Genomic DNA, 24585 nt, shown 5'->3' with positions numbered 1-24585 from the left:
ATTGGGCGGTAATTCTTTACTTGCGTTCTATCCAAGTCCGGTTTGGGTATCAGGGTGATATAAGCTTCCTTCCAAGACTCGGGGGCCCCTCCTCCAGTCATGATTTCGTTGCATAAGTCTTTCAGAGGTTGGACTATCCAGTCCTTCATTAATTTGTAATATGTAGCTGTAAGACCATCCGGTCCTGGGGTCTTACCCAGTTGCATTTGTTGTATCGCTAGTTCTACTTCCTGTATCGTTATCTGTTGCGAGAGTAGGGTTTTCTTATCCTCTGGGATTTTATGCAAGCCATGTTTGTCCACGAATTTCTCCAATTCTTCTTTATCTTGTTTTTCTTGTTTATACAATTGTTTAAAATATTTCTGAAAACATTTTCTAATCTCTGTCGGGTGCTCCAGATGTTTTCCATCTTGAACAAGATGTGTAATAGTGTTTTGCTTCTGCCTTTTTTTCAATTGCCATGCCAGCAATTTTCCACATTTATTCGCTGATTCAAAGGATCTCTGTTTCATCCATTTAATTTTAGATTCTATTTCCACATTCATTAATTGGGAAAATTGTCCTTGTAATGCCTTAATCTCTTTTTGTATCTGTATATTCTTAGGATTTGCTCTTAGCTTCTTTTCCTTTTCTTTCATTTGATTCCAAATCTTTTCTTTCTTTGCATTATATTCTTTTTTCTTAATTGTATTTTGTTGAATCAGAAATCCTCTCATTACCGCTTTACTGGCATCCCATATAATTTTCTTACTGACAGATGTTCTCAAATTAATCTCAAAATAGTCCTTTATTGTTTTTTGTGTTTTTTCCAAAACATTTTCATTCCTCAACAAAGCATCATTCATTCGCCATCTGTAAGTGCCCTGAAGAGATGTTTTTAAATCAAGTAATACTGCATTATGATCGGAGCAAGTTCTTGGGCAAATTTCGGCCTTATTTATCCTCGGACCCAACTCTCTCGAAATCCATATGTAGTCGATACGACTCCACGATTTTTTGGCATTTGAGAAGAAAGTTTGGTCTTTTTCCAATGGATTTTTCAATCTCCATGTATCGATTAAGTCAAAATTGTCTGTCAGTTCAAAGAAAGACTTTGGAAGTCTTCCATCTTTGGATTCCTTTTGTCTTTGAGATCTGTCCATTAATGTTGACACCACTCCATTCAAATCTCCCAGTAAGCATAATTTGTAATCCAAATAATCCAAAAGTTTCTCGTGTAATCTTTTGAAGAAATCCGATTTTCCATCATTTGGAGCATAAATTCCCAGAATCAAAATTTTTTCGCCTTGAGATGTGACTTCGACTGCAACATATCTTCCCTTTTCATCTTTAAATATCAATTTAGGAGTTAACTTCTCTTTTGCATATATCACTACTCCTCATTTTTTAACTTCATCCGATGAGATAAATTCAAGTCCCAATTTTTTATTTTGTAGAATTCTTCGATGCGCCTTTGTGACATGAGTCTCCTGTAAACATATGATATCCAGTCTTTGCTTTGCCAGGACATGATAGATTTGATTCCTTTTCTGTTTTGAGTTCAATCCATTTGAATTCCATGAGAGAATCCTCAGCGACATCTTAAAGTGGTGCTGCAGCGCCCTCCAAGTATGAATCAGAGTCTAACTCAATCGGTTCGTCCACTCCTGGAGTCGAGGAAGGGAGTCCCAGTTTTAGGAGTTCTCTTTCGTGCTTCTGTAAAAAGTCTTTCTTCTGATCCACTGATTTGATTTTATATTTCTTCTGTCGGAGCTGGAAATTCAGACCCTCCGGAAATTCCCACTTAAAATTGATCCCTCTCCTTTTCAGAATGCTTGCCAAATCGGAATATTGGGATCTCAGGTCCAGAAAGAATTTTGGCAAATCCTTAAAAAGAATGACCTGTGTTTCTTGCACTCTCAAAGTTTTCTCGTAATGCAAATTTAATATTCTATCTCTTTGTTCTCTAGTTTGAAATGTTATCATACAATCACTGACAAAATTTTTATCTTTCTTGGATCTTGCACCGAATCTGAATGCTTTGATGATTTGTTGTTCCAATTCTTCCTTTGTAAGATTCCACGTTTTTGCAAACTCTTCAATTAATTTTGCCTTTAGATCACCTTCTTCTATAAGGGGAAATCCTCTGATCCTGAGATTCGTCTCTCTCTGTTTCATTTGTAAAAAGGCGAGCGCCACTTGTGCCTGATAGGATTGTTTCTCTAAATCAGGGACCCTTCTCTCTTCCAGCTCCACCACTCTCTGGTCAACTGCGACAACTTGAGATTTGACTTGTGATATATCTTTAGAGATGGCTCCTAATTCTTCTCTCAATTGCCTCACTTCCTGCGTGGTTTTCCGTTGTTCCAGGATATTGCGTTCCAATCCCTCTTTCAGTACTGGAAGCGTTGCTAAAGCTTTTAACACCTCTTCCTCGAAGCCAGAGGAAAAAGATCCTTTTTTCTTTAATTTTCCACCAGAGGGCTCTGGCCCTGACATATTTATTGCTTAGTGGCAAAAAAAAAGAAGAAGTGTAAAACCAAGAACTACCTCTCCACTATTTTCTATAGTCCAGATGTACCCTTATCAGAGAGGAGAAGTCAAAACAATCAGTCATTCAATTGCTGAGCCAGGCTCTCAAGGTCACCATATCAAAATGTTCCCAGCTTCAGTCAGCTATGAGACCCAGTCACAAAATATGCAGTCTGAGAATGGAAATTGAAACAGTTCTAACAAGAGTAATATTGTTGCCTAAAATTCCTGGCTTTTTTGGGTTAGAAAGTTGCAGATTTTGCCTTATACTAGTCCTTATTAGTCCTTATTCCTTTGACAGGAAGGCTGCAGTCAAATCAGTACTTGTCAAAGGGTAAACAAGAGTTCATGAATTGATTGTTCTCTACCATCACAAAGGAATGCTTGGCTAGAGCAGACGGAGACCCGCTTCCAGGGTCTTGAAGCGATCCATTAAAACTTTAAAACTTAGAACTGCAGGGTTATTTAAGAGACCCTGCTCTCTTTTGTAGTAAAGCAGAAAATCGCAGAAATAAAGGTCAGAAAGTCTCTCTTTATACAGTTCGCTGCGGAGGCTTGTCTTTGCTTCCAGCGCTACCGCAGGGGGGGGGGAAAACCCGACCTCCGTTTTGAAAGTTTTCCCAATGGCCAAATTGCTTGAAAATTATGGCAAACTTCAGATTTTACTCACTGTGGCCGAATTCAGATGCTTGTATATTTATTTTGAAGAAAGTTGAACGCTGTTTCACCGTCGGACGTCGGAGCTGCTCCGGAGAAGGGAAGCGCTATGCCTGCCGTGTCTCTGCCTTCCACCTTCCCCGCTCTCGCGCCCTTATTAGGGCTCTTCGGGGGGGAAGGGAGGTCAAAAAATGACAGCCGCCAGGTCGTCCAGGCTTCAGGTCGCTCTACCTGAAGTTTTGGGGGGCTGCGCGCTCTGCAGACCCCCCCAGGACCCTTCAAAGGACGGGAGAAAACCTCTCCCGCTGCCGCCGGTGCTCGCGTTCAACCCGGAAGCCCAAGTCGAACCTTCTAAACCCCATTTCTGTCTCTAGCAAGAAAGGACATCAGTTACACTGAAGGGCTTTGTAGGGCTGTCCACTGGACAGCTGCTAATGCATTTTTAGTGATGAACTTCTTTCTCCCTTCTTTTTACAAGCTCCGGCATGATCACTAAAGGGAAACATGGCTGGAGGCAAAATGCGAAAAACGCCCAAGCTTTGCCAATGCGTTTGCCAATGAAATTTAAGTTCATTAATATAAAATACAAACATTTCGAGAGAAAACAAACCCAAAGTGCCATGCAATCAATTACAGCTTTGCTGATGGTGAAAGTAATTAAGGCTGGTGCAGTGAGTCAGCACAACCTAACAGGTGCTGCTTATTGTTGGCATTCTCTTTCAGCATTGTTCCCCTCTCTGCTCCTGGTCTTTAGAGATGAGCATCTCTAAGGGCTCTTGATGTTCACTTTTTGCCGCCCTCTTGGGGAAGTGGACTGATAAACACTGCCAAAGAAGCAGTGCACTGGGTATCGAAACAGAAACAGAATGAAACTGAAGCTAAATTACAAAGGCAGAAATCATGATGTCCAGCAGTTCTTCTGACCTAGGAATGATGGTTTTCGGGGGGGGGTACGCCTTCCTGAGTAAGTTCTGGTTAACAGGCTTCTGTTGTTGTTGAACCTAATGGATATGATTGTAGTTACTAAGCAGAATAACTTTCCACCAACTGCTGACTCCCAACTTTTCAAGTCATGCTCAAAATTCATCTCCTATTTATTGATGTAATTGTGGCAATAGACCACTGTAATGAAGTGGGCAGGGGGCTGCCCTTGATGAAGGTTTGGAGGCTTCAGCTGCCAAAGAAAGGGGCAATTCAAGATACAGTGGTGCCTCGCAAGACGAATTTAATTCGTTCTGTGAGTCAATTTGTTTTGCGGAAAATGCGTCTTGTGAATCCCATAGGAATGCATTGAAATATTTTTTATTTTATTTTTTTGCCCATAGGAACACATTAGTTGAATTTCAATGCATTCCTATGGGAAACCGCGATTCGCTAGATGAATTTTTCACAAAACGAATTCGTCTTGCGAGGCAACCTCCGATCGCAAAACCCATTCGTCTAGCGAAAAATTCGTCTAGCAGGGCATTCGTCTAGCGAGGTACCACTGTAGTTGCTGCTGTTCTTCAGTGTCTGCACTGGTTTCCAGGCCAATTCAAGGTGCTGTCAATGAGATATAAAAGAGGCCAGCTTTAACCCTCTGTCTCACTGCAGCCTCATTGGATTGGTTTCCTACCTTGTTTCCTAAGCAGGGAATGCCCCGTTTGAAATAGGAGAGGACGACAGCTCCAATATTAACAAAGAGCAGCCCTCAAGGTCACCATGTCATGTTGCAAAGGAACATAGGACAGGAAAACTGCATGTAGGCTGGCTTTTAGTGAGGGGACTAATGGCTGCAAAGCCAGCCCATCAAATCCAACTTCAGCCTACAGAAAAAGGGCTGCAGTTCAAATGGACAGAGACATTCTCTCACACAGAACGGAATTCATAATATTTATCTGTTTATATCCCATAGGAGGGATCTAACTGGGAGGGGATCCAACGGACAAAAAACCCCAAGCAAATTAAAGCACCAATTGCAGAACATCACAATCTGTTTGTTTTGGGTCAAGATGAAATATGACTCCCTTCCAAGCTAACTAGTGAACCCTAGGCTTCAAACAACTCCTGGATGTCCCGTGTTAGCACCCCAACCCCAAGCTTCCATTTTCCACACAGAGGGATTTTTTAACCCCAGCGTGCATAAGATTCCCTTTTCTTACTGTGGTGTTTTACTCAGGATAGTGTTTGGACCGTATCCAACACTGCATCTCCTCTGGTGCGACAGACTTCTGTGCACACAAGAGAGCTGCTTCTTCCTCTCCTGGGCCTCCAGTCCCCTCAAATGCTCCCAAAATCACCTCCAGAGGGTTGGGGGACCCTCAAGAACAGAGCCTAGGGGGCACATGAGAGGAGAAGAAACAGAAGTCCCATTGCAACAGCAGAACTCAACCAGTGTCACACGTTAGATAACAATCCCTAAAAAAATAATTTCCTGGGAATGCTTTGTAGGCGATAAGCAGCAGCTGCATGCATCCTTAGGTCCTGGACTGACATTGCCCACCCACGCCAGTTGTTGGATCGTGCTGGACAGGAAAGATTATAGGAAGAAGAAGAAGAAGAAGAAGAAGAAGAAGAAGAAGAAGAAGAAGAAGAAGAAGAAGAAGAAGAAGAAGAAGAAGAGGAGGAGTTTGGACTTGATATCACGCCTTTCACTACCCTAAGGAGTCTCAAAGCGGCTAACATTCTCCTTTCCCTTCCTCCCCCACAACAAACACTCTGTGAGGTGAGTGAGGCTGAGAGACTTCAGAGAAGTGAGACTAGCCCAAGGTCACCCAGCAGCTGCATGTGGAGGAGTGGGGAAGTGAACCCGGTTCACCAGATTACAAGTCCACCTTCTTGGAGTGACATTTATTGTTATTATTATTAGAAGCCATGGGCTCCATGAGCTCCCTCCAGGATATGATTAGATGGGTCCCACTTCCTGTTGAACCTTGGGTGTATGTCAAAAATCTTTCTTCTTCAGCAGGCATTTTAAGGAATATTTTTGCTTTTACAATTGATTTCCACTGATTTCCTTCACGCACGCTTTCTATAACCTTTATGTACGCTGCTTAGAAACGATTGGAATTAAGCGTTCTATAACTACCTTAAATAAAGTAAGAATTAAAAATAAAATAAAATACTGGAAGACAGCTTGTAAATTTTTAACTGAACAGTAGGGCCTATACTACAAAATAATAATAATAACAACAATTCTAACTTCAAACGTTTATTAATTAGTGATCAGCAAAACTGTGGCCCTATTTGGGCATTCAGTTTACCCTAGCAGTTCGAAAGCACGTCAAAATGCAAGTAGATAAATAGGTACCGCTACAGCGGGAAGGTAAACGGTGTTTCCATGTGCTGCTCTGGTTTGCCAGAAGCGGCTTTGTCATGCTGGCCACATGACCTGGAAGCTGTACGCCGGCTCCCTCGGCCAATAACATGAGATGAGCGTCACAACCCCAGAGTCGATTACGACTGGACCTAATGGGCAGGGGTCCCTTTACCTTTAAGCCAGCACACAAGTAGGAGCAGAGACATGCTGCGAAGCCCCACCCCCTTCAGCACATCACATTTCACACCATTTACAGCCCTCCTTGAGTATGAGAGGTTGGAAGTGGAGAGCCGCCTCTTGCCTCGTGAAGAACCTAATTTTTCCAGGGTTTTCTAAACCGCCGGAGGAACTCCATGAGCAGAAGATGCTGCCGCATCAGATCTCTGGCCTCAGACTTACAGAAGTCTGCAAACGGGGAACTCAGCTGTTATGTACTGAGCTGAATCCTAGAACAATAGGATTCAGAATCAGCGGGATATGTTAGTTTTTTAAAAAAATGCAGATGGTTCACTCACCCGATTTCTCAAACAAAGTTTGCAATGCGTTTAACTGAAACACTTCTTTGATGCGTTGTCTAGAACCAGCCCTGGACCCTGACAGCAGATGAGCCAAGATACTCACCTGAGGTGTTGATTAAAATAGCACGTAAAAGGCTGAGAGCCAACTTCATCTTCCCAGTAAACCTGCCAGAGCTTTACATTTTCAGTGTTCTTCTGGTTTTCTCTTTTGCAGGGAGGGATATACGAACACTGTTGAAATAAATGGCACGAAGATGGCATCATTTTCGCACGCAACAAGCAAAGACTTCCAATTCTCTTTGGACATCCCTCAACAGTTTTTATAATTAAAACGAAAGCATATGTTTCAAGACTGGGCAAAAGGACAAGCAGGAGGTTTAACTGAATACTGTTGCTGTTTAACCATTGTTACTTAATGCTCAATGGCCTGACTCAAAGTGGGCGGGTCCACCATGCATGTCCCTCACCTCTAATTTTAGACAAGTTACATAAAAGGAATGCATGCATAACAGAATAAATCTGTCGTTCTGCACGTTTAAAACACAGAGGATTAGTTGATGTTTTATCTCTCATCAAAATCTATGACTTTGAAACTGGAAATAAAAAAATACAGATATATGCGTGTACAAAATCCTTATGCAGTGTTATAATTTAGTGATGAAGTTAGCCACTGGCACACAACAGGCATGGAGGTATTACTCGATTCAGAGACAAGCGAAGAAGATTAAGGTGCAATGAAGTGCAAGGAGATTAAAGCTCCCACCCACCTCGGTTTATCATGAGGATGGTGTTTAGTTCATTGCTAACCATAAATATTAAGAATATCTTGGCTGCTGCTGTTGCTGCCTCTTCCAGAGCACCAGAAATAATAGCTAAGTGAATTATGGGTAGCACAGGCTACACGTCAAAAACAGAATTTAGAGATCTGTCCACATAGAGGTGGATCCTTACCAGACCAGGGAGAGTGAGACTGAAGTTTCTGAGCACAAACATTATAAACCATACTCTTTTCCAAGCAGGCAGCTGGTTAGAACTCCACCTGTTCTCCAGGCCTAGTGCTTGGTGCTCTCCATCTTTATACATATAGTACCAACAATGTGTTTCAAAGGAATGAATATTCATCAACATGGGCGCAGATTCCCACCGCAGGCACTCAAGTTCACCTGAAGACCCCTAGACCAAATCCATCTAGCCTACCATGTCTAGTTTGACATTCCATGGCCTCAGGCAGATGCCTTTCCCAGCTAGAAACCACATATACTTATTAGCTGCAGGTGGTGGCAATTGAACTTGCAACCTCCTTCATGCAGAGCACAAGCTCTGATGATGATGATTTATGGCCCTCGTCCCTCACCCACATCCTTTCCTCGCCCCCAGGCTCTAACAAGCAACCTGCAGCTTGCCAGAGACAGACAGACCCTGAACTGGGTCTTTGTTAATGAAATCAGTGGCAAGAAAGGCATAAGGATCAAACACAGTTACTCTTGTCCCAAGTCTCTTAAATTGTCAGTCTCCAGCATGGATTAAAACTATAGACTGCTACTTAAGGAAACAGAGGAAGGCCTCAATGATGTAATTTAATTAATTCATCTTCAAAACAAGATCCACAAAGCAGATGGGCTGAGGCTGTTTTAAGCCAACAGAATATATATAGTTATAAATATAGATGGATAGATACGGTTATATTTTAGGCTTTAATCCACCTCACCTGGCCTAATCCTTTAAGAACCAAAACAAGTTGAGGGCTGCATCAAGGTATTCTGATTTCCTCCAAGATGACAACTGTTATGGATCCAGCAGCCACACTCTTGGGAGAGAGAGTTTTGTTCCTTCACATTTGCGGCACTTGCTAGTGCAGGAATAGACTTACTGGGTATTATGAATCTAAATCAGACTGTGATACTATAGAAACTGGAAAAAAATATTTTTACAGCTCCATGAAGTGTTTGGGTAAGATTTCAAATGGCAGCTAATTTGGTTTTGTTGTGTAGGAAGTACTCATGAGACTAAAGTACACATTCTGCCCCTCCCCTAAGCTATTGGTTTAGCAGATGGCAGATAACCCTACTGAGAAGTAAAACAGGAGAGGGGCAGAATACTCATCTTTTAACATGCACCAACAATCAACTTATTCATTGTAGTTTTTTTCTTTGAATAATTACAACGCATCTAGTTGCACAACATACAATACATCCTCAATGGCATGTCTAGGGAAACATGATGCTGATTCACAGGTTCATAACTTGACTTCCGTGCGCAAATGTGTCGCCACAGATCTAAGAGCACGGATTGAGCTTTCGTGTCACCCAATCCCAGTGTCAACCTCAAAGAAAATACTTTTCAATGGAGCCTGCTCCATCAGAGGCAAGTCCTCAAGTGTCAAACGATGGCAAATGAAGTGGTGAATGATCAAATAATGTGCATGTATGCCTAACAAGCTAGCTAGCTGATAGGAATGATCACCTTCCTTATATATCTAACTTCAAGAAAGAAGATTCCACCTAAACATTAGGAAGAACTTCCTGACAGTAAGAGCTGTTCGGCAGTGGAATTTGCTACCAAGGAGTGTGGTGGAGTCTCCTTCTTTGGAGGTCTTTAAGCAGAGGCTTGACAGGCATATGTCAAGAATGCTTTGATGGTGTTTCCTGCTTGGTAGGGGGTTGGACTGGATGGCCCTTGTGGTCTCTTCCAACTCTATGATTCTATGATTCTATTCTATATCGGGAAAGTGATATCCATTCTCCATCCAGAAGGCATTTGCCCCATGTTGTTTATAGTGGTAAATAAGCCAGCCAGGATAAGCAAATCTTGTATTCTAATCTATATTTCATCCATTTTTCCATGGGTTCCTCTGATGAATTCTTACGAGAATCCTTAACTGCCTTAGCCAGAACTTTCTTAGCCACTTTGCCCTGACCCTCAAACCAGCCAAGGTGTGTTGATTATGTGTAATTAGTCATTGTAGACGTGAGAGGACACAAGTTCTACAACAATTCCCTGGAAGACATCAACAGGATTTGGATTTTAGTTTTAATGGAGAGATCTACTCAAGCTGGCCCGAAATGGGTGTATCAGATATACAGCAGAAGGACTGATCGAGCAGAATCACGTCATTCCAAAACAAAGTGTGCACCTTATCTTGATTGTTCATTTTTGTAAGCCATCCTGGATTTTATTTTACTAGAAGAAGGATATAAATGATTTAAATAGATCTCTTGCAGACAAGTGGTTAAATAACAGGAAGTGCAGAGACATTGAACTGTCAGTTTTCACAACAGAGAGAAGTAAGCACTGAGATCAGATCCCCAAGGATCTGTATTAGAACTGGCACTATTTAACTTGACATACATTATCTGGGGTGAGCATGACCTCAGAGGTCATTGGTGATGGACTTGGCAAGGCACTATGTCAAAAGCTTTTTTGGAAATCCAAAGAAATAGTGCTTATCAAATCACCTCAATCCTCATACAAAAGGTGTGGAGTGGGGGGGGGGGCTGAACTGACCAAAGATTGGTCTTATTTAGTTGCAAATCAATATGGTTTGATTCTTGCAGCCACTAGCTGGTATACATTCTTGTTCAGGAAATGCATGATTTACATGGATTCATCCCGATACCTTTTATGCTTTTAAAGTTTTGAAAAATACCCGTAGGAACTCACTATTGTTATGCCACTAAACGGCTCTTTTAAAGTCTCTGTTGCCTTATCACCCCACAAATGTTACTATCCCGTTCAAAAGAGACTTGATTGTGTGACGTATGAGGACTTTTGGATATGGTTGGGAGGTTTTTTTTTAGGGATCTGTAAAATAATCAAAATGTATCTCCTCTATGCAATTCTTCTAGCGTTTGTTTAGTTAAAATTATGCCCAAAGAATTTACTTACCTAAACAAATATACCCTCTATTATGTACTTAGTCTCATCCAATTAATTAAAAACACCGCAAACCAAAAGGGCGAACATTTCTACAAGCGTATTAGAAACATCCGGTAGTCCGTGCTAAAAAGATGTTTTCAAGTTCATACATATGACATACTCACTCTTGGCTATTCACAGCCACCCTTCATGTAGCAACACACAAAAGTATTGCAGTCCATTTCTGAGCCTCTTTGATACTATTCTGTACATTTGAGGATCAACTCGCACAACATCTGGAGGGCCAAATTTCCCCAAACCTGCACTATATCTGGTCCTTAACCCAAAGGGGCTCATGTTAAATGGTAATCATGGGCCCCAATTGTGACTGGGTGCCTTTTATATTTTTTTTTACTTAATTATGAAGAAGTTCTTAACGGGACAGTGGATTCCTCTGCCCTTAAGCTGTCTCTTACAACTTTTAACACTGACATATGTCTTTACTAGTATAATTCGGAACCTTTGCATTCCTTCGTTTTGATGTCAACATCAAAGCAGAATTGCTAAGCAGATAAAAATTAGGTTATCCCAAGGTGCTTAAACACCTGCAGCATATAAGAATGAAACTCTACAGATCATCAAAAGGACAATGATTCACAAGGTTTTCAGGATTGCTAAAAAAAAAAAAACAAATACTTGAACTGTTCTATGCAGCTAGGACTTAAACCCCTAATACCCTGCAATGTTTTCATAAGCTGGAAACGCCAGGGCAGCCCTAAGTATAGAAGTGAGTGTGTAATCATAGGACAGCTGCACTAAAAGTAACAGCAGCAAAAGATGTCAGAATCACAGAATTGCAGAGTTGGGAGGGACCACGAGGGTCATCTAGTCCAACCACCTGCAATGCAGGAATCTTTTGCTCAACATGGGGCTTGAACCCACGACACTGAGATCAAGAGTCGTCTTGATTTACTGAGAAAGGCAACCCTGCTCAGTACTCATTTCATTAGATTTGGAGCTAGCTAAAGCACAGCACACAAAACACAACAGAGACAGGTCCTCTCTGTATTACAACTTATACTGAAGGTCTTGGAGCTTCCCAGTGCCTTACTCAGCTAACAAAACAGACAAAGCTAGACTGTGTATGTTATATTTCTGCTGATTATTGTCATGGCTGCTTTTAATTTAATTTACCAATTTATTGTAATCTTTGGGGTGATTTTATTTATCATTCACTGATATTTTGTTGACAATCATTTTGTTACATTATAAGCAAAACAAATCCTTGAATTTCCTTAATTGTTCCTTTTCGGTCGTATTCTGAATTGTTATAGAATGGCAATGTATTTTGGGGTTGTATATTTTGACATTTCTACCGTATGGGTTATAAACTGCCTTGGGTACAATAATATAGAAAGGCATGAGACAGTTAAAAAATGAAATGGAATGAAAAAGAAATTGGGAAAATTGGAATATCTCTGGCAGAAAAGCATGCAGCTATGTCTAGGGACAAACAAAGTGGAAATGGGTTCATAAACCAGGATGACAAGAAGGTCCCTAGCTTTCACTTTACAGGTGATCAGCCACCTTTTATATTCCTCAATTATACAATATTTTACTGTGTTCCTTCTTTGAACTCCTGCTTCTCTCTCTCTCTCTCTCCCTGCGACTCCACCCCAAATTCCTCTTGCCTCTCATAGCTAATGCACACACACATGAATAACTTCAGTAAAGTTTTAATCTTGGTTGCATAGTTAGTCTCAATTTCTTCCTTTAGCCTAACATTTTGTTGCTTGATGATTAAGCACCAAAAAGTAGTTCTTCAGGAGTTTCGGTACAAACAGTAAGCAACCCTCACAACACCCCTGTGAGTTAATTAAAAGCTACTGCGGCCACAGAACAGGCCAGAAGAGCCTGAAATACAGCACACTAATAAAATTGCCATCCAGGTCTGGGGAAGATGTTCAAAGTCGTGGACTCCCAAATTTGGCTGTATACTCCCAACGCATCCCCCTAGAGCACAGCATGAATAAGCAGTCAATGAGAAGGGTCTCTTGTGTTCTCACAAGTTAGTCCTATTCTGTACTGAATCCTTTTCGGAGCTGTTTTAGGTAGCACTTATTTCTTTAAAAAAAAACCTGCAGATATACCCAGACCTCACATTACCCACAACCTCATGTGCATTGGGACTGGGCGTGAAGGCAACACTCTCTATGTAAGGACCGATATAGGTACATTATCGTGGGATGCAGGTAGGCCCGGGGGCCAGATGCGGCCCAATTGCCTTCTAAATCCGGCCCGTGGATGGTCCGGACATCAGCATGTTTTTACATGAATAGAATGTGTTCTTTTATTTAAAATGCATCTCTGGGTTATTTGTGGGGCATAGGAATTCATTCATATTTTTTTTCAAAATATAGTCCGGGTCCCCACAAGGTCTGAGGGACAGTGGACCGGCTCCCTGCTGAAAAAGTTTGCTGACCCCTGGTCTAAACCACTAAGCCTCTTGGGCTTGCCGATGGGAAGGTCGTCGGTTCAAATCCCCGTGACGAAAGCATGTCAAAGTGCAAGTAGATAAATAGGTACCACTGCAGCGAGAAGGCAAACAACCTTCCCATGCACTCTGTTTCTGTTGCACCAGAAGCGGTTTAGTCATGCTGGCCACATGACCCGGAAAGCTGTCGGTGGACAAACACCGGCTCCCTCGGTGAGATGAGCGCCGCAACCCCATAGTTGCCTTTGACTGGACTTAACCATCCAAGGGTCCTTTACCTTTTATCTGTATGTACATTAGCCCTAACAACGAAAGCAGATTCTGAGACAAAGCCTAGCGAGTTGTGGCTCAAGTTCTATCCACAAAAAGGAAGACCGGAAAATACTATGTGACATGTCTTCACTAGCCCAGAAAGAGGAATATGAGAAATCCATGTCAAATAATTCATCTACTGGCCACCAGGAACCTGTAAGGCTTCCCATTTGCGCTGCCGATACTGGAGGCCAAACAGAGAAGGGATGAGGCAAGTGGCAATGGAGGGAAAAAACTTTTCTCTTCTGATATCCCACAGCTTCTCTACAGGAATAATCACTGCCAGGCCTTTCAGTACTTTTCATGATTAACCTGGTCCATCTCTGCTGCCTTCTTAGTCCTCTGAGTTTCAGTTTCAAGTTTCTTCACTTTTTCAATGTCAACTTCTGCTTTTACAGCACTACTCTGATCTTGGAGGCTGTTTCAACATGGGTCATATTTTATTATCATATAAGCTGCCTTAAGAATTCTAGGTGTGGGGTGCAACAGTTATCCATGCTCTGGGCAACCTCCTGGTTAGGCTACTGCAATGACCAAGGTGGAAAATGCACACAAGTGAGAACACTGCACTGCATCTTTAAAAGCTTAACATGAGTCGACAGCGTGATGCAGCAGCAAAAGACAAGAAGGCTGCATCAACAGAAGTAGAGTGTCCCAATCAAGGGAAGACATGGTACCACTCTATTCTGCCTTGGTCAGAGCACACCTGGAGTCCTGTGTCCAGTTCTGGGCGCCACTATTTAAGAAGGATGTTGACATGTGCAAAGGAGGGCAATGGCACACACAGCCTTCTGGATCCCATCAATGGTAACAAGTTACTCAGCCTTGTAAATAAGCCCACAAAAGTTACTAGCTTGGGAGGGGGAGAAAAGAAAAGCCTCCCTCTGCTGCAGCCAGCCAGCATGGAAATGCAAACCAAGTAGTCTTCTAGCAAGTAGACTTGCAGAGGAGGAACAGAACAATCCATTCCTCTTCCACTAACCTGTCCAGTTTCCATGCTTGTCATGAAGAAAAGGACTTTCCCTCCTTCACAGCTAGCATGGAAACCAAGTGGACTGGGTGGAAAGATCCATCTTGCTCTCTCCACCTTGCTCACTCGCCTGCATGGGATTCCTGATCACCAATGGCTACCAGGCAAGTTGTTAATTATAAGATTACATTTTTCTTGATCCTGGAAAGGAGATTTATATACAGATGTAGGCATGGCTAATATAGATGGTGATGTGCACGCTGTGATGATGCAGATTTGAGCCTCCTTTAAAAAGGGTGGGTGTGTCTTCTGCCTGCAACTAGAGTGGGATTAGGCAACATTGACTATCATTGATTTTGATGCAAGTTGTCCTAATACGTATATTTAGGATTATAGCCTTTATTCAACAACACACAAAATCTCGTCCATACTCCTTTCACCTGTAGTAAAGCAAGTAAATTGGAAAATTTCATTTTAATTGCTTTCTTTTTCTGATCCTGGATCATCATGACCTATCATAGCAGCCATCCTGAAAACCTAATACTTCACAAAGCAATCGGAGTTAGTGCTTTATCCCTTTTAAACAGCAGCCAGGCATGCAGGCACGCAGGCACACTTGAATTAATAGCAATGCTCAGAAGACACCTTCCACCAAGAAATGCTGTCTATTTCCAAAGTAAATACTATGGTGTCTCTAATTTTGTTTAAAGGCATTAATTCTCACTGTAGCACAAATACACATTTTATTAACGTTCAGTTAATTAAAACAATAGTTTGTCCATTTTTGGTTTTGTATTCCAAGCAGGAGGAGGTGGGGGGGGACTGGACGGGATATCTATGGGTCACTTGCTTCCCAAATCTTGTATCGTTGTTAGAAACTCAAGGCTTTTGCAAGTGAGTGCCCATGAACTGAGAACTTAAGGGGGGGGAGAAGCTTGCTCATGGGTGATAATGACCACCAACCCTGATGGCTATTTTATACCTCCATTGTTGGAGGTGGTTTGATCTAAAAACCCTCCCCTACACTACACCCTTGCCAATTCTGCCCCTCCAGCCTTGCTGCTCCATTTCCCCCTCTCCTTTGGTTTCCCATTGCCTTCTTCATCTTGCATATCCAATTGGGAAAGAAGCAAAATTTGGTTGCCGTGCAACCAAAGAACGCAACCTCTGTTGCATCCACGTTGTGCCTTCTTTGTCCCCCCCCCCACTCAACCAAGAAGATGCTTCTTTTTCTCTACCTCCACCCTTATTAGCAACAAACAAAACAAAAACACAGTGGCAACGGCTTTGAAGGGTACAATGCACCTGAACAGGGTGAGAAACACGCAGAGGAGTAAAACAGCTCTGCTAGAATCCAGACAATAACAACACGTAAAATGAAGATCAGCTATCCTTGAGCAAGCAATGGAATGAGAATTCTACAGAAGCATGGCAGGCTGATGAAAATACATACCGTACATGGTGGGGAACTTCAGGCCTGGGGGCTGAACATGTCCTGCCAGGCCTCTCTATCTGGTCATCAGAATCCACCCCTCGCCCCTCCCCCTTCACTGTTCCAGCTTTGCACTCTGAGTGCTTTTACCCATCTGACATTGTTAGAAACTCAGATATATAAGCAAGGTGCCAAATGGCACCTTTAACCTAGTTTATGGTCGCCACAACATAATGTCTATTAGCCAGAGGGTTGGACTAGATGGCCCTTGGGATCAGTTCCAACGCTGCAGCTGTGTGATTCTGTGATCTCAACCACATTGCTTGACTGTAGCTTGGCTCTTACAGCAACTCATTTGTCCCAGTATGCAAGGAGGAGAAACCCACACAGGGGAAATGGAAGGGGTATTAACTATGGACTAAAGAAGAGGGTTTTTTTAAACTGCAGTCACCAACCTGTCACCCAGAAATCTCTACGCGGTCACAATTGGACCTGTGCCAGTAGCAAAATGCGTCTGGCGCCTGCCTAGTTTCGAACGCTGGTCTGGAATGTGTCCGTGAACTCTGATAAGGCCTTTTTCTTGCCCAGGTAGAGGATAGAGGGGGCAGGTGAGTGTGTGGGTAGAAGCTACCCTACTGCAGAAAGGTAACATTTACGTGCATTGCTCCACCAACTTCTGCCCCCGGCCCTACTTAACTACTGGCATGCGGTCCTTGGCATGTTTGTGGCCCATGGGCTGAAAACTTACATATGCTCCTCTAAGGTGTGATGATCTGAAATGTTCCAGGCTGTAAAAACAAGAGAGGCCGAGCTCTGCCAATAGAAAAAGGTTCAAAGCGGTCTTCGACTTTTGACGACAAATACATCTTCAAGGCCTACTGGTAAATGGGAGGCCTCTGTGAGGCAAGGGAAGTTAGACACAGAGTAGCTTGACTAGAGTTTACCGGTAAACCCTCTCCTGATACAAGAAACACTAACTCATGGGCAATGAGAAGCTCAGCTAGTTGCATGTCCCCTTTGCCCAGTTTCATGTGTCTTGAACATAAAGTCTGAAGCATCAAAGTAGGGAGCTATAGAAACAACACATATTGGGGAAACTAAGCCTCGATTGTGCTTCCTATTCTACTTGGAGATGCCTCCAAGTTCCAGTTAATGACCATTGTTTTTCACTCTCTCTCTTATTTCCACAGTTTATTTATTGAAATCATTTTGTCCCCTTTCTTCTCATCTCTTTGTCCATTTCAGTTCACCAGGCTTCCCCTCAGGTGTGTGTTGGAAGAGCACATGCTGAGCAGTGTTCAGCAACTCCCCAACCCTCAGCCTCGAGACGGCCAGCACCCCTCAGCTTGGCCCATTCTATCAACTTGCTGCTGATCTTAAACCCATTTGCACCTGAAGTTAAAAAGGCAGAGTGGTAACCCTGTTTAAAAAGTGGAGCTCACTTTTTAAAAGTGACATACAAGCAACATAAGAATAGCCATGCTGGGTCAAACTAAAGATCCATCTACTCCAGCAAGCTGGTTCTCAAAGTATCCAATCAGATACCTCGATTGGGGGAAGGAAGTGAGTTGGCAGTCTCTCTAGAAACTTCTGCCCAGCTTCATGTTGCTTCATGGTAAGTTCAACCCTGTAACCACAGCTAAGCTTTGCTGCACCACTGAACAACTGGTTTTCTCTTTCCTCCTCTGCCCTGCACTGTAAAGTTTTCAACTTTTTATGCTCAAAACTCCTAACAGCCATTAATATCCTAACTTGATTCTGCTCAGCAGTTTCTTTTCATTCAGAACATCACGCTTATGAACAGCTCGGTGCTGTAAGACACCACAATCAATCACAATACACTCTTCCCAGCATTTAAATAAGGAACTTTCAGATTTGAGCCAAATAGAAGGGACAAAAGAACCCACCCAAAACTTCACAGCATCTTTTTAAATGATAACAGGGCATCTTCTTTGTATCACTTTGAGGATGCTTGTGAAACATGGTTGTCTCAGGACAACAGCCATTCTAAGCGGCTCTTCCAGAGCTACCCAAACAATAAGATGAAGCCATGAGCTACGTCACGAGATGACTAGCACCTTTCTACTAGATTCTCACCCCACACCTTTCCCTGTTCATTCTCCAACGCTGGCAGGTCCCTCCCATCAGTATAGACAATAAGTCAGATGGAACAATGGTTTGACTTGCAATGAGGCAGCTTCCGATGTTCCTAAGCACAATAGGTGTTTTTCCATTTCCTGAACCTGCTTAAAATATGTCTGTGCCACAAGGGAACACAGCAATGATGTAAGTAAATGAGGGCAAGACGGAGGAGAGGAAAGGGAGGGGATGATGGCAGATGCAGGCAGGCAGGCACCAAGGTCAAAGCTAAAGAACAAGAGAAAACAAAGGGGATGATGACAAACCCAGTCAAGACTTCAGATTTCTTGTGTTTTTTCGACTTATAGCTCAACTACCACAAGGAACAATATGTTTCCTATTCTACATCATATCTGGTCCTACCTTTAAGCAGAGTGAGGTAGTTACCTTAGGCAGTAGATACTGGGGACAATTAACATGCCCCTATCCCTGGAGCCGTTTCTCTTGAGCTTCCTTGGCCCTTTCTATCCTCCTAAGCTGGTGACTTGGCAGTGCCAATGTTTGCTTGTTGCTAGGATGAATTGGTGTCATGACCCTAGAGAGCAGCAGTGACCAAGCCACTGAGTCAGAAGCTTTGGCCACCAGTTGAAGAGCTGGACCAAGTTCCTAGCTCTGAACACGAGGCTGGCAGACAGGCACCTGCCGAACCAGATCCCACAGCACCAGAGTCTGTAGAAGCAGAGCCAGGACTCTCGTAGGCACTTCTCTTGGCACAAGGAACTGACTGCCTCCCAGAAAGTGCACTAGGTGAGAGCCCATGCAGCAAAGGAGAAGGAAGCATCAGTCTTCGGGTCAGAGGGTTGGCCTTTCAAGAACTGCAGTTCTTCAACAAAAAGGGCAGAGCACAGAAGAGGTGGAATTGGCAGCAGACACTCAGACGGTCTCAATTCACCTCCAGCCTTCAATGGAGAAAGTTGCTCACTAAGAGCTCTCCTTGGTGCTGAAAGAACTCAACCTGCCCTGTTCAGTGATCTCTTCCTGGGGATCAGAACAAAACAGTTGGCCGGCCATCTTGCCTAGTCGCCTTCTCACAACACATCACAGATAACACTGTTAGGAAAGGCCCCTGACCAAGGAAGGAGGTCACACACTTCCAGCAGACATTGCACATGTGCACAGATTGCCCACTCAGCTGATGCATACTGGTGCTACCATTGCTACATTATAGCCATTGTTTGAGCAGGCAGTGAGCAGGAACCAGTGAGCATGGTGTTGTAGGACAGGTGTTGTACATGCCACATGCCCTGCCTACCCTAAATTTGCCAGCTGTCCCCAAGTGCAGTGGAGGACACTGTCCCAATGCCAGGGTTGACAGGAAGTTTCAGCTGTCAGTCTGGTCAAACTATATGCATGGAATGAAAGGATAGCCCTATCTTGCCCTTATTTTTCTAGTGGTGACTGCCTCTGCTTCACTGCTGTTAAAAATCACAGGAACTACCTTGGACGTTTCCAAGACCTACCGGTGGACCTGATCCTGCATTTTGAGAATTAGTCGAGGCAAATCAGATCAGAGGTGAAGATGAATAGCCAGAGTTAGTTTATAAGAGCAGAAGTACTAGGAAAGCGGAAACACCTTCATTGCACATCTAACGGGCTTATTGTAGCATGAACCTTCAAAACCAACAGCCCGTTTAATCTGATGCTTGAGGTGGATACAGGAGGAGATAGCTATCCATTTATTTCAGAGGTTGCCTCAGGAATAGCCATGATTCTGCCACCCACTTTTTTATTGCTTTAGCCACCATACTTTTTTTAAAATGCAAGAACAATTCACCATACTTTTTTTTTAAAAAAGCAAGCGCTATTCATTTGCCATCTACAACTTTTACAATGAATAATAGACAGAGAGCTTTCGCCACCCGAGAAAAAGAAAGAAACCAGTCACACTTTTAAATTGCCACTATTAAAAAAAAGATGGTGCAAGTAAAAATCTCAAGGCATTATCTGGATTTCATTAGCACACATAAATTGCAGGATGCTCTCCGTCTCTCCTACAAAACAGAGCCCCATTGCTCCTGCTGTTGTTTTAATAAAACTCTTGTTAACCCCCCACACACACCTCAACCTGCACACTGGGTTTACAGGCCTGATAAGAACAACTGTAAGTGTACCCCCAGAAAATGTGAGGTGGAAATTTGGAAACATATGCCTCATATAGGAAACTTTGTCAGGCCACTGTTACAGGATGCAGCTGCCTTTTGGGTATACATTCAAGCAGCTGGAAGTTTGCAGCTGGATGCAGTGACTCAAAGAGTCCAAGTGAACCTATCTACTTGAACTGTAAGTGGATAAAAGTGCAACAAAAAATTAGTTGTACCACCCAATATTTGGATATTCAAGTGCTCAAGGTGCTTCACGTATGCTGCCCATGTTTGCACATAGAGCAAAGCCAAACTGTAAGGTAAAGGTAAAGGGACCCCTGACCATTAGGTCCAGTCGTGACCGACTCTGGGGTTGCGCGCTCATCTCGCATTATTGGCCGAGGGAGCCGGCGTATAGCTTCCAGGTCATGTGGCCAGCATGACAAAGCCGCTTCTGGCAAACCAGAGCAGCACATGGAAACGCCGTTTACCTTCCCGCTGTAGCGGTTCCTATTTATCTACTTGCATTTTTACGTGCTTTCGAACTGCTAGGTTGGCAGGAGCTGGGACCAAGCAACGGAAGCTCACCCCGTCACAGGGATTCGAACCGCCGACCTTCTGATCAGCAAGCCCTAGGCTCAGTGGTTGGACTCCCTGTGAGGAGATCACACCCATTTTGCTCCTCCTTGGTCCTTTTAACTCAGCGCAGCACACCAGGCAAGCCAAGGTTTGGCTTAGCGTATCATCCAGGTATGGGACTGTAGTTAGGATTTGTTCTTGGCTAGAGCTTGTGGTTAGTAAGGAGAGAGTTTAACTGCAAGCCCAGGTTCAAACGACACACTAAGAGCCAAACCTTGGCTTACCTTTGTGTAGTGTGTGATTAAAAAATGGGGGGGGGGGGTAAAGCAGGTGATCTATACATGAAACCCTGCAAGGCAAATCTGTATAAACATCTCTCATATTTCAGACAGGAAGAACAAGGTGGAGTGGTTCCCCAATGGCTGCCTAGGGAGCTCAGGGCAGAGATGAAATTTGAACTGGGGACTTTCTGTTTGCAGCCTAAGCTCTTTATTGCAACTGGGGGCGGGGGGGGTGTACAAATACATTTAAGTGAGATATCTGTATCTCAATGGGCATGGCCCAAGCATGTCACGGTTGCCTCCACTACTTCTAATAGATTCCGCTGCCTCAGGCAAGGATCAATCAATTTTGGCTCCTTCCCTGAAATTAATTAGAAATCTCCTTTCATTTTAAATCAGGTTCTGTACAGATTCCCCTCCAAAACCACAACTACTTTAATGCCAAACCCTTAGCAGGCACATCCACTGCCAGGAAGAGGTGAAAGAACAAGAACAGAAATGATTTATGGGGGAAATTTTGAACATTCACACTATACAAAGAGAACAGTGGGCAATTTACTTCACCCGGCTAAGTTTTCCGGTCTGTGAAATAGGAACACCAACACCTTACTTCACAAGGTTTTAAGTAGCAGTAGTAATATTCCTCCTGTGGCAAATAGAAGCTTCAGGTGAGGGGACAATTTGCATCAGGACCATGGTGCAGCAAAGAGGATTCAAACCTGCATGTTCATGTGTCCCAGGTCCGATCACACACACACACTCCACTCCTGGCAGCTATTTACAGTTTTCAAAAGATACAAGCAATTCCAATCCAGGTGCTTAACATCACTTGTGGTTTAAACCCTAAGGAGCTGAGGGTGGCTATGCCGTAAGAAAGAATGGATGTCTCAAGGTGGAGCTTTGCCACACAATGGGGATTTGAGGCAGAGCCTTTCTTGCACTCTAACCACTACAACATGCTGCCTGTATTGGGCGACCTTCCTTACCTTGAGGTGTAATGAGAGGGCAGAACAGCTCTGTTAGTGAACGCGCTCTGCACACTCTCAGAAACCCCGTTATATCAAATGCTCCAGCAGCGATCCCAATCAGGAAAGGGGGGGGGACAAGCCGCAATGGGGAGACATCCCCACCAGCGCAAAATGTCATCCGCGCAGAGTTTCCCAAGCTGCGCCTCTGGCTACTCTGAAAAGAACCGGAGCCCCGGCTTCTTACTGGAGCGAGGGACTTCTAGAGCGTGGGCGGCCCAACGGGAAGGAGGTCTTGCATTCTATGGAACGGACAGGATGTTCTGGGCTGCGGAACTGCGCTCTGGACTCGGGTCCCCGTCCAGTTAGAGGGACAGATCCCTGGCAAGCTTCTCTGGCACTGACGAAGCCGCAAGAGTTGCCAGCTGTCTCGAGTCTTGGAACATCCCGGAGCCTCCTGACCCTCTTTCTTGGTCCGAGAGTCGACCGCTGCCCACAGAGTCCAATGGAGACACCTGGGGACGCACGGAGGCGCAACAGGCTGCCCCTGCTTACATTCGCCCAACTCCAGGACGAGGGCACGAATCCTACCTGTGGATCTTTCTGCGAATCCCCTGGCGGATCGGATCGGCGAATAACGGGGCTTCCTTTCTCAAACCCCCAAAGCGCCCCAGTTCAAATCGCTCCCGTTCGTCCCCCTCCCCAACCTTCCTCCTAGGTCCCAAGATTTCAGCGGGTTACCCTCTGCACGTGCCCAGAGGCCGCTCCCGCTGGTGAGAAGCGCTTGCCGAGGAGGGTTACGGGGCTGCGCCTCCTCCGGGCTTACCTTGGGGTTGGCGAGCAGCTCGTGCTCGTCCTGGTGCAGCAGCGCCCGGGCGTCGGACTCGGAGTTGTTAACGTAGATCTGGAGGCAGGGGTAGAGCGCGGTGCCCTTGCAGTCAGCGCCGCACGTGAAAGTGCACTCGAAGAGCTCGGCGACCTGCTGCACCGACACCACCGTGCAGTTGGCCGCTTTGCCCTGCAAGTCCTGCAGGGCCGGGTTGAGCCAGCAGAAGCCCAAGATGAAGAGAGACAAGATGCCCGTGGCGATGAGGAACAAGCCCAGCCGGATGCTCTTGTCCTCGGCTTCGGTGTACTCGTAAGACACCCGGATCTTCGCCATCGGGATCGCGGGAGGCGGCGAGCAAACCAAACGGAAAGGCGGGCGGAGGAGGAGGAGAGGGGCGGGAAGAGGAGGAGGAAAAGCAGAATCGGCGAGGGGTTTCGGTTTTGCTTCTTGCTCCTTCCAGTCTAAGACGGGGAAGCCCCGCAAGACCCACTCCGTCCCGCCGCAGGGGGAGGCGCCTGGGGCCGGCGAGCAGGCAGGGAGGCTCCCCTCGCGGCGCGCCAAACAGGGCTTGCCAGGCGGGAAAAAGACTGGGGCGGGTTTGCGCTGCGCTGCGCTTTGCTACTCCAGAGGACAGGGGGCTTTCCCTGGAGTCTGGCGGCTCGCCTCCCACAGACTGGATCCGAGCTGGCTGGGAGCCTGGCGACATCTGCCACGAGGTAAGCGCCTTACGGCGGAGGAGGGAGCCCGAGCCGGCGCGCTGCCCTTGCTCAATCTCTTCCCTCCCTCTCCCCCTACCCCACGCCGCTCCAGGGAGGGTGTGGGGCGGGGTGGGGTGGGAGGGCTCGCCATTGACAATCGGAGAGAGGGACCCAGGCAGGCAGGCGGCACCACCTTCTCCTCCTCCTCTTCTTCTTCCCTCCTCCCCCCACCCCGCGTGCCGCTCCCTCATCTCCAGTGAAAGCGGACAGGGACAGCTCGGCCCAGGATTATCTCTTGTTTTAAATCCCGGAAGTGGAGCTTGATTACTCGCCCCGATTAAGGGCGTCCGCAGGGAGGCAAGTCTTGAATGGGGGCAGCGCCACGTGCAGCTCATTCAAGCGCCTCCAAGCGTGGGGGGCGGGGGGGGGAGACACGCACGGGAGTCGCGCTGGAACGGGAGCGAGCACGTGGCTCGCAGCAGGCACTCGCTGCCCTCTCCAGGCCGGCTTGCTCCTCTCATTTTTTTTTTATGAAGGGGTTAGCGCTTTAATCTCCTGGAAGAGACCGAGAAATCTCATTCAGTAATTTCTCGTTCTCCTCCCACCCGCCCACCCTTCTTGCCCTCCACGCCCGGCCGGCCCAGCTGGAGCTGGCCAACCATTAAGCTCGCAGCAGCAGCGACCGAAACCACATTCGTATCCCGCTTATTCTCTTGCGCCCGCGCAAAAGTTTCCAAACAGAAGCGGATGCTTTGCACGTGCACTGGAATGATGTGAAATAAAGGAGTGCCCATTATAAAATATGGTGGTGGTGATTTCCTGGCAATAAAACTTTAATTTAGTATTACTGTTATTTCAAATCGTGAAATAAGGTATCTGAAGAAGTGTGCATGCACACGAAAGCTCATACCAAAATAAAAACTTCTTCCGATCGCAAATCAGGTTCCATCCTGGGGCAAGATCAGC

General features: G+C 44.9%; 1 protein-coding gene across 1 annotated transcript in view; it reads right to left on the bottom strand.

The window, feature by feature from the left end:
- KCNMB4 (potassium calcium-activated channel subfamily M regulatory beta subunit 4) overlaps positions 1-23418 on the bottom strand; it is a 32649-nt gene extending 9231 nt beyond the window's left edge. Inside the window, exons 1-2 of the mRNA XM_035128030.2 lie at positions 22919-23418; positions 7088-7215 (exon numbers count right to left, since the gene is read on the bottom strand). Coding sequence (XP_034983921.1) covers positions 7088-7215; positions 22919-23254 — 464 coding nt within the window. The 5' untranslated portion in view covers positions 23255-23418. The remainder of the gene's footprint in view (positions 1-7087; positions 7216-22918) is intronic.
- Between the last annotated feature and the right edge of the window lie 1167 nt (positions 23419-24585).

This window comes from Zootoca vivipara, chromosome 10, assembly GCF_963506605.1.
Source record: "Zootoca vivipara chromosome 10, rZooViv1.1, whole genome shotgun sequence".
In the NCBI taxonomy this organism is placed as follows: Eukaryota; Metazoa; Chordata; class Lepidosauria; order Squamata; family Lacertidae; genus Zootoca; species Zootoca vivipara.
The sequence above is the reverse complement of the archived record's forward strand: the minus strand, read 5'-3'. Positions and strand labels throughout refer to the sequence as shown.